This window comes from Palaemon carinicauda, chromosome 39, assembly GCF_036898095.1.
Source record: "Palaemon carinicauda isolate YSFRI2023 chromosome 39, ASM3689809v2, whole genome shotgun sequence".
Classification (NCBI taxonomy): domain Eukaryota; kingdom Metazoa; phylum Arthropoda; class Malacostraca; order Decapoda; family Palaemonidae; genus Palaemon; species Palaemon carinicauda.
In genome coordinates, this window is record NC_090763.1 from 49524321 (window position 1) to 49535303 (window position 10983).

The 10983-nt window shown below is 33.3% G+C and overlaps 1 protein-coding gene across 1 annotated transcript; it reads right to left on the bottom strand.

Annotated features, from left to right (window-relative positions):
* Nucleotides 1-131: 131 nt before the first annotated feature.
* On the bottom strand, nt 132-10641 carry LOC137630863 (zinc transporter ZIP1-like). Its single transcript, XM_068362407.1, has 6 exons — nt 10320-10641; nt 8470-8574; nt 6958-7108; nt 5634-5803; nt 3637-3796; nt 132-1299 (listed from the first exon to the last, which is right to left on the bottom strand). Exons 1-6 carry the CDS (start codon nt 10554-10556, stop codon nt 1088-1090), a joined length of 1035 nt encoding a protein of 344 aa, XP_068218508.1. The 5' UTR covers nt 10557-10641; the 3' UTR covers nt 132-1087.
* Between the last annotated feature and the right edge of the window lie 342 nt (nt 10642-10983).

Here is a 10983-nt window from a genome sequence, read left to right on the forward strand (position 1 = left end):
TCATTAACTAATACGTAAAATCTCACTATATATATATATATATATATATATATATATATATATATATATATATATATATATATATATATATATATATATATATATATATCATTAACTAATACGTAAATTCTCACTCTTATATCTTCAAACCGTGATAAGGTTACATAGCTTCTTCTATTCAAGTATTCATAACTTATAATTCTATTTATGAATATCCTTTTCCGCATGCTCACTCATGATATATGTGCACATGCAAATACCTTGCCGATATCTGCATGAGGACTCACTCTCCAGTGATACACTCTTCAAGAGATTCAAGGAAATGTTTTTTTTTAAATAATGCCTTTTCCTAACTCACCGCCATTAATAAACACGAGAGATTCGAGGAAATGTTCTTTGAAATAATGCCTTTTCCTAACTCACCGCCATTAACAAACACGAGAGATTCGAGGAAATGTTTTTTGAAATAATGCCTTTTCCTAACTCACCGCCATTAACAAACACGAGAGATTCGAGGAAATGTTTTTTGAAATACTGTAATGCCTTTTCCTAACTCACTGCCATTAACAAACACGAGAGATTCGAGGAAATGTTCTTTGAAATAATGCCTTTTCCTAACTCACTGCCATTAACAAACACGAGAGATTCGAGGAAATGTTCTTTGAAATGATGCCTTTTCCTAACTCACCGCCATTAACAAACACGAGAGATTCGAGGAAATGTTTTTTGAAATAATGCCTTTTCCTAACTCACCGCCATTAACAAACACGAGAGATTCGAGGAAATGTTCTTTGAAAAAAATGCCTTTTCCTAACTCATTGCCATTAACAAACACGAGAGATTCGAGGAAATGTCCTTTGAAAAAAATGCCTTTTCCTAACTCATTGCCATTAACAAACACGAGAGATTCGAGGAAATGTTCTTTGAAAAAAATGCATTTTCCTAACTCACCGCCATTAACAAACACGTATTTTGTTTTCACGTAATGCAAGTCGTATTAAAATGTCAATGACGTTAACCAGAACGCGTCAGGATGGGAAAGAAGGCAAAACGAGTTAATTCAAATTGTCTTAATTTAAATTCAAATCTAATGATGGTGATGCAAGAAAATGCTCAACATAATGAGAGTCAAGAGACCCAGGCAAATGAAGGCGATTTTTTCTAAGATGAGGTAAGTCTCAGAAGGACCGCTGCTCCTTCGTTCGCTCTCTTTCTCCTCGGCGTCGTGGTTGCCATGGTGATGATGGCCGGAGAATTCATGGGAAAGGACCTCGATGAAGATCACGTGGACGAAAATACCTGTGGAGAGATAAAGGAGAAAATAGATTATCATGGTCAGGAGAATTGATATATTTTTTTCAGAAAATTAGGTCGAATCAAGACTTGCGATTTAAAAACAATCAGATGAGAGAGAGAGAGAGAGAGAGAGAGAGAGAGAGAGAGAGCCTAGAAAACCGATTATAAAAGTCAGCAAAATTGATATTTTTTCAGAAAACTGGGTCGAATCAAGTCTTGCGATTTAAAAACAATCAGATGAGAGAGAGAGAGAGAGAGAGAGAGAGAGAGAGAGAGAGAGAGAGAGAGAGCGAAGAAAACATTATAATGGTCAGCACAATTGGTATATTTTTCAGAAAATTAGGTCGAATCAAGACTTGCGATTTAGAAATAATCAGATGAGAGAGAGAGAGAGAGAGAGAGAGAGAGAGAGCGCGCAAAGACAACAGATTATCATGGTCAGCACAATTGGTATATTTTTCAGAAAATTAGGTCGAGTCAAGTCTTGCGGTTTAAAAACAATGAAATGTGAGAGAGAGAGAGAGAGAGAGAGAGAGAGGAGAGAGAGAACAAATTATCATGGTCAGCACAATTGATATATTTTTTCAGAAAATTAGGTCAAATCAAGTCTTGCGATTTAAGAACTATGAAATGAGAGAGAGAGAGAGAGAGAGAGAGAGAGAGAGAGAGAGAGAGAGATTATAATGGTCAGCACAATTGATATATTTTTCAGAAAACTAGGTCAAATCAAGTATTGCGATTTAAAAACAATGAAATGAGAGAGAGAGAGAGAGAGAGAGAGAGAGAGAGAGAGAGAGAGACAACAGATTATTATGATCAGCACAATTGATATATTTTTTCAGAAAATTAGGTCGAGTCAAGTCTTGCGATTTAAAAACTGAAATGAGAGAGAGAGAGAGAGAGAGAGAGAGAGAGAGAGAGATTATAATGGTCAGCAAAATTGATATATTTAAAAAAAAACTATGTCGAATTAAGTCTCGCGATTTTAAAAACAATCAGATGAGAGAGAGAGAGAGAGAGAGAGAGAGAGAGAGAGAGAGAGAGAGAGAGAGAGAGAGAGAGAGAGAGAGAGAGAGAAACACAGATTATCATGGTCAGCACAATTGATATATTTTTCAGAAAATTAGGTCGAATCAAGACTTGCGTTTTAGAAACACATAGATGAGAGAGAGAGAGAGAGAGAGAGAGAGAGAGAGAGAGAGAGATTATAATGGTCAGCACAATTGATATATTTTTCAGAAAACTAGGTCGAATCAAGTCATGCGATTTAAAAACAATCAGATGAGAGAGAGAGAGAGAGAGAGAGAGAGAGAGAGAGAGAGAGAGAGAGAGAGAGAGAGAGAGAGCGAAGAAAACAAATTATAATGGTCAGAACAATTGATATATTTTTCAGAAAGCTAGGTCGAATCAAGTCTTGCGATTTAAAAACTATGAAATGAGAGAGAGAGAGAGAGAGAGAGAGAGAGAGAGAGAAGAGAGAGAGAGAGAGAGAGAGAGAATTTAAAGGTCAGCACAATTGATATATTCTTCAGAAAACTATGTCGAATCAAGTCTTGCAATTTAAAAACAGTCAGATGAGAGAGAGAGAGAGAGAGAGAGAGAGAGAGAGAGAGAGAGAGAGAGAGAGAGAGAGAGAGAGAGCAAAGAAAATAGATTATAATGGTCAGAACAAATGGTATATTTTCAGACTAGCTCAAAACAAGTACTGCAAGTTAAAAAACAATCAGATAATTACCATATTCTAAAATTTCTGTAATTAATGTTCCTTAGTTAATGCATGATAATGGAACCAGTAAGTTCAAATTTTTCTTCAAAAAATCTTAATCCTTTATAAAAACGAATGAAAACCCATTGCATGGAATTGCGATTTGTCACAACTGATATATTTTAAAATAACTAACTGAAATCAAGGTTTGTGGTTTTAAAAACAATAAAAAATTACTATATTATAACATTTCTGTGAGTAATGTTCCTTAGTTAATACAACCCTGTGAGCATATAATAATGGGATAGACCAAAAAAAAAAAAAAAAAAAAAAAAAAAAAAAAAAAAAAAAAAACTCGTAATCATTTCGGGTACGACTGAAGCCTAAAAGTATAGCATGACGTCACGATCTCAGTTGCTCTGCAAAGGTCTTATTTTTGTTAGTGGTCGAGTAGACTTTTTTTTTTTTTTTAATCCTGACAAATATAAATTCAGCTACGCCTATTCAGGCTAACCTTCACATGTAGGCCTATACCTGTGGTCGTGTAATCTGCCTTAGATTTCATCCCTGAAATAGACAATACCTGAAGTAGACAGTTAAAAAGAAAATTAATTTAATTATCAAATGAACATTACCTGTGGCGAAAGCTTCGAAAACCGCTGAGATGATATCCCGATGATCAGAGGGGGAATTTTGGAGGCCAAATCCTATGGCGACACCCAAAGGAATTGTCGAAGCGAAGATAACCATGTAAATCACCTTGTACATCCTACTTAAGGTATTACTCCTACTGACCTGCAAGGGAAATGGGAGATAATCTCTAACATAAGGACGCTTCAATTTATCTCAATATATCATATCATGCATTAAAGTCAGTTTCAGGGGTGGCCAGCCTTTTGTTTCCAATGCACCAATTTTCTTCACTTCTAATTCAGATGCGCCACACAAACTTTAACCTCCTTTCAATCCTTTCAGTATGGTGATTTGGACATATTTGGCGGTTATACATATAATCATTTGATATTTATGTATATATACATATATTAGTATCATTATTCTTTTTTATGAGCAGGTATGTTTTTTCTTTTATTATCTCTGAAGTATAGTGCGCCACTTGTAATCGTGCAATACGCCACTGTTGGCGCATGCGCCGTAGGTTGGCCACCCTTGATATTACGAACTTACGAATACTGTATCTCATCCGAATGTTATTTGGTGCCTCAAAGTGTAAAACTTTATACTCTTCCTCACCGTTTGTTCATGTCTGACTTTATACTTAGGCTCATTATAGTATGATGCTTTTATAAGAGTATATCAAAGGGAGGTATATTACGTGTGAAAGTCAATGTGGCGTTATATTAATTCCTATTGTATATTTGACCGAAGACCAATTATCTTATTTCAACTTGCTTGTGCATAAATATAACCATTATTTACAATAAATACATAAAAATATCGCAACCTACTGTTAGATACTCTTAGTTTTTCTCATTATATATGTCTGAACCAAACTTTCACATCAACCATTTAAAGTCTATTTATTGTCTATTGGCTCATATGTCGTCAGCCTATGACGGTGAAGTTTACATGATATTATTATTATTATTATTATTATTATTATCATTATTATTATTATTAGCTAAGCTACAACCCTAGATGGAAAAGCAGGATGCTGTAAGCGCAAGGGGTCCAACAGGGAAAATAGCCATGTGAGGAAAGGAAAAAAGGGAATAAATAGGTCTAAAGGCCTTGGTTTATGCTGATCAAACATTACTTTGAATACTGTTTTTATCAAAATTGATAAGAAGAGACACAACGATTAATATCACTTGCACTATACTCATTTTTTTTAATGAGGCGCATTTGCACGGACTCGCAGCGGTGCCCTTTTAGCTCGGAAAAATCCCTGCTATCTGATTGGTTAGAATTATCTTGTCCAACCAATCAGCGATCAGGAAACTTTTCCGAGCTAAAAGGGGCCCCTTTTTAGAATTGACTATAGCTCATTACTTTCCCCACTGAACTCCGTTTACCATCAAAGCTATTTGTTCAGAAACTTAAAGTTTTGATTTGAACAAAGCCTTTCATGAACATCTGTAACCAAGATTTCTGGTTGTTCGTAATACAAGATATACAGTTAATTCTAATGGTCAGGTCTTCTCCATCATGGGGCTGAATACTACACAGTATTTTAGAAGTTTTATTCCAGTTGTGACCAAGTTGTGGAATGATCTTCCTAGTCAGGTAGTTGAATTGGTAGCATTTCAAAAGTTCAAACTTGCTGTAAAGGTTTTTATGTTGAACAGGCTGACATAAATCTCTTTTTACAGTTTATATATGAAAGATCTATTTTAATGTTGTTACTGTTCTTAAATTATTTAATTTCAATTGATCATTACTTCTAACATAGTTTATTTATTTCCTTATTTCCTTTCTTCACTAGGTTATTTTTCCCTGTTGGAGCCCTTGGGCTTATAGCATCCTGCTTTTCCAACTAGGTTTGTAACTTAGCTAATAATAATAATAATAATAATAATAATAATAATAATAATAATAATCATAATAATCATAATAATAATAATAATAATAATACATTTCAATGCTACTTGATGAAAATTCATTTTTATTATACCTCCATACCAAAGGTGAACGCCATCACCACTTCATGGACGAAAACGGCGACTCCAAGCTCCATGACCTTCTCGGTGTGTGTCTGAAGTCCTACTGCCATGCCCTCGAACACGGAGTGGATGGCCAGGGCCACCAGGAAAATGACTGAGGAGGGAACGCCATGCCCTTCATCTGCAGCAAAGAGGGATTAGCTCATCACTAAGGGCAAGCTGTGACTCGGAAAGACTATTTGATTTCTATAGCAATTCATTTCGCTTGCTGTCAATCATTTTGGTTTCAGACATCTAATAGCTTAGCTACTCATTGGAAATAACTTACTGGAAGTTAGTCATTTTGTAGATAATGGAAAAGCTTAGCTACTCATTGGAAATAACTTACTGCAAGTTAGTTATTTTGTAAATAATGGAAAATTTCCAAGATTAAAATTTATATAATTTGAAAGTAAACCGTAAAGTACATTGTACTCATTATAGTTTCTTTACACAGTATTTCTGGTTAGATCTATTTGGAAGAAAATTTTCAAAAGTGGCCTCAAATGATTTGGACACAATTGGACCCCCTATTTTAAGCATGAATTAAGAATAGGTAAAGGCTAGTTATGGTGTATTGAAACATGCCTACATATATTAACGAATGTGTTGGTGTGTGAAATTTAATTTGAGAATACTTATATATATATATATATATATATATATGTATATATATATACAGTATATATATATATATATATATATATATTATGTATATATATGTGTGTGTGTGTATGCATATATATCTGTATGTATATATACACACATATATATGTGTGTATGCATATATATCTATAAAATCACAGGAAAACGTGATGCTCAGATGCAGAAGAACCACAGGGAAAATGAAAATACGAAATATACGATAAAGTCCTGACTAGTTTCGTGATACTTCTTCACTTAGTCAGGACTTAATCGTATATTTCGTATTTTCATTTTCCCTGTGGTTCTTCTGCATATATATATATATATATATATATATGTACTCTCTGAGTGAGGGTACCTTAACCTAGTTAAATAGTTTGTTTATCCTAATTTGGGCAGTTTGATTGAAATTGCTGTTTTCAGAGTGTTTGAGTTCAGCGTGATAGGAATATGTATATATATATATATATATATATGTATATATATATAAATATATATAACCAGACACTTACTCTCTATTATATAGGGGATATATATATCAAGAGAGAGAGAGAGAGAGAGAGAGAGAGAGAGAGAGAGAAAGAGAGAGAGAGAGAGAGAGAGAGAGACCATAATCAAGTTTAAGAATTCCTATTGATTTTTGGTCCATACCTTCATCGCCATGATGATGAAGACACTTTTGGCTGAGAGGTAATTTTTCCGGATCACTTTCCTTCTTTCCGCTCTCGACGGGAGGTAGTTGTCCTTGGATAAGTGAAACTCCACGGTGATTGTGTTTGCGTGAATGCTCCAGTGCGTGTATCTGTTAACAAAATGCATTATTATTATTATTATTATTATCATTATTATTATTATTATTATTATTGCTGTTGTTGTTGTTGTTGTTATTATCATTTGAATAATTAACCAATCCAATCCAGGATGTTATCGTTTGTAATTAACCAAAACCCTCCAGGACGTTATCGTTTGAATAATTAACCAAACCCTCCTGGATGTTATCGTTTGAATAATTAACCAAAACCCTCCAGAATGTTATCGTTTGAATAATTAACCAAAACCCTCCTGGATGTTATCGTTTGAATAATTAACCAAAACCCTCCAGAATGTTATCGTTTGAATAATTAACCAAAACCCTCCAGAATGTTATCGTTTGAATAATTAACCAAAACCCTCTTGGATGTTATCGTTTCAATAATTAACCAAACCCTCCTGGATGTTATCGTTTGAATAATTAACCAAAACCCTCCAGGATGTTATCGTTTGAATAATTAACCAAAACCCTCCAGAATGTTATCGTTTGAATAATTAACCAAACCCTCCTGGATGTTATCGTTTGAATAATTAACCAAAACCCTCCAGAATGTTATCGTTTGAATAATTAACCAAAACCCTCCTGGATGTTATCGTTTGAATAATTAACCAAAACCCTCCAGAATGTTATCGTTTGAATAATTAACCAAAACCCTCCAGAATGTTATCGTTTGAATAATTAACCAAAACCCTCCTGGATGTTATCGTTTGAATAATTAACCAAAACCCTCCAGAATGTTATCGTTTGAATAATTAACCAAAACCCTCCAGAATGTTATCGTTTCAATAATTAACCAAAACCCTCCAGGATATTATCGTTTGAATAATTAACCAAAACCCTCCTGGATGTTATCGTTTGAATAATTAACCAAACCCTCCTGGATGTTATCGTTTGAATAATTAACCAAAACCCTCCAGAATGTTATCGTTTGAATAATTAACCAAAACCCTCCTGGATGTTATCGTTTGAATAATTAACCAAAACCCTCCAGAATGTTATCGTTTGAATAATTAACCAAAACCCTCCAGAATGTTATCGTTTGAATAATTAACCAAAACCCTCCTGGATGTTATCGTTTGAATAATTAACCAAAACCCTCCAGAATGTTATCGTTTGAATAATTAACCAAAACCCTCCAGGATGTTATCGTTTCAATGAATAACCAAATTAATCCAGGATATTATAGTTTGAATAATTAACCAAACCAATCTAGGATGGTATCTTTTGAAAAATTAACAAATCATGCTGCTAAGTTAGCATAGCTAGAGTTAAATAGGGTCAGTCTAACATCGACCACGATAACTTATATTTATTGTGATTGGGAAAGACAAATTACAGATAAAAAATCTTACCAATTTATCCAGAGTGAAAATGCTGAGAAAGCCAATGGTCACCACGAAGAAAGCCCAAGGGAACTCCGAGAAAGTAGTCCATTCTTCGTCGTTGCGTCTTATTTCCTGTGCAGAGAAATCAATGTCAATTACATATTATTATTATTATTATTATTATTATTATTATTATTATTATTATTATTATTATCATTATTGCGTCGTATTTCCTGTGCAGAGAAATCAATGTCAGTTAGCTATCATTATTATTATTGTTATTATTATTATTATTATTATTATTATTATTGCGTTGTATTTCCTGTGCAGAGAAATCAATGTCAGTAGATATTATTATTATTATTATTATTATTATTATTATTATTATTATTTTTTTTTTTTTTTTTGCGTCGTATTTCCTGTGCAGAGAAATCAATGTCAGTAGATATTGTTATTATTATTATTATCATTAATATTATTATTATTATTATTATTATTATTATTATTGCGTCTTATTTCCTGTGCAGAGAAATCAATGTCAGTTAGCTATTATTATTATTATCAATATTATTATTATTATTATTATTATTATTATTATTATCATTATTATTGCGTCGTATTTCCTGTGCAGAGAAATCAATGTCAGTAGATATTATTATTATTATTATTATTATTATTATTATTATTATTATTATTGCGTCTTATTTCCTGTGCAGAGAAATCAACGTCAGTTAGCTATTATTATTATTATTATTATTATTATTATTATTATTATTATTATTATTATTATTATTATTATTATTAATATTATTATTATTAGCTAAGCTACATCCCCAGTTGGAAAAGCAAGATGCTATAAGCCCAAGGGGTCCAAATAGGGAAAAAATAGCCTAGCGAGGAAAGCAAATAAGGAAATAAACGATATTAGTAGTAATGAATAATTGGAATAAAATATTTTAAAAACATTAGCAACATTAAAACAGATAGTTGATATATAAACTATAAAAGGACTTATGTAAGCTTGTTCAACATAGCAACATATATAGAGGTTTGAAATTCTCTTCGCAGGTCAGACTTCTAAGAGTAAAACCATAAGAAAAATTGATTTAGATTAATTTAAAAAAATAACTCTTATGATATCCTATAAGTTCATGTTTAGAATTCTAAAAAAAAAAAAATGCCAATAGTTGTAATTTAACTTAAGAAATCAACTCATGATATCTTATGAATTCATTTTTAGTATTCTACAAAATTTTTACTTATAGGTGTAATTCAACTTAAGAAATAAACTCTTATGATATCTTATGAGTTCATGTTTAGAATTCTACAAAAAAATATTACCAATAGTTATAATTTAACTTAAGAAAGGAACTCTTATGATATCTTATGAGTTCATGTTTAGAATTCGACAATGATTTCACCAATAGTTTTAATTATCTTTTATCCCCCATGGAAATAGTGTGGAATAGCCATTCTGTCCAGCATTTATATTTTGAATAAATCCTACGATTAGAGAGGACTGTAGGCATAGTATATTTGCATTTATATATTTGAGGAAAGTGTAGTTGCAGTTCTACTGAATTTCGTAAAAAGTCACTCTGCCCAGACTTTGTATTTTGAACAAATCTAAATGTAACAGAGGACTGATAGATAGCAGACTTGCATTTATATATTTGAGGAAGAGTAGTTGCAGTTCTAGTAAATTTCGTAAGAAGCCACTCTGTCCAGGCTTTATATTTTAAACAAATCTAAAGGTAACAGAACTGAACGCATAGGAAATCTGCATTTATATGTTTGAGGAAGAGTAGTTGCAGGGTTAATGAATTACGCAAGAAGTCAGTGATCAATTAAAGCACAGATGAAAACGCTAAACTCACCTCCAAAAAATGATGAAATTTCTGGTCTGCATCCGGCAGGAGTCCCATGAAACAAACGAACAGGAAAACGCCCGCGCCGAAGCAAGACGCTGCTGACAACAACCTGTTTCTCGTTTGCGGTTTTGGGACGATCACGTCTGGAAGATTTCCTTTCAACAGCACGGGTGTCAGACCCACTATCAAGTTGATGGTGAAGATGACGCCCATGGCTAAGAGTTGAGCTGTGGCAACTTCCATGTCTATTTATATAATATCTACTATAGGTGTAGAGGTATTGGATTTAAAAGCTCAAGATAGAGACGACTGCCGAAATCTAACCGAGGACTTTTGGTGTAGGAAATGATGATGATGGTGATGATGTGCATAGAAAGCAGGAGGCTCACGAAAGTATGGTATCATTCACGAATTATTCTGTAAAACATTGAATCCTTCGCCGTTGCTGTAGGATCAGTATCACGAGCGAAGATGAGTTTACGAATCAGAAGCTAGAAATATTTACTTTTTCTTCTTCCTTGCAGCTGTTTATCTCGGCGGGTTCGAGTTATCTCAGGGTATGAAGTGACAGGAAAAGCACCGCGCTCAGGCTATTTAAGTCTTTTGGTACCATAGGATTGGTGGATGCCCGTGACCATTAAAATTCTGTTTGAGTTCCTCATGATAATCT

What these genes read in the sequence shown, in the direction of transcription:
- LOC137630863 (XM_068362407.1), bottom strand. Translation starts at nt 10,556, where the DNA reads ATGGAAGTTGCCACAGCTCAACTCTTAGCCATGGGCGTCATCTTCACC. An exon ending in TCATCATCATGGCGATGAAG is followed by an intron (nt 5,804 to 6,957) that starts GTATGGACCAAA and finishes TCTTTGCTGCAG; the next exon opens with ATGAAGGGCATGGCGTTCCC. An exon ending in CGTTCACCTTTGGTATGGAG is followed by an intron (nt 3,797 to 5,633) that starts GTATAATAAAAA and finishes TTTCCCTTGCAG; the next exon opens with GTCAGTAGGAGTAATACCTT.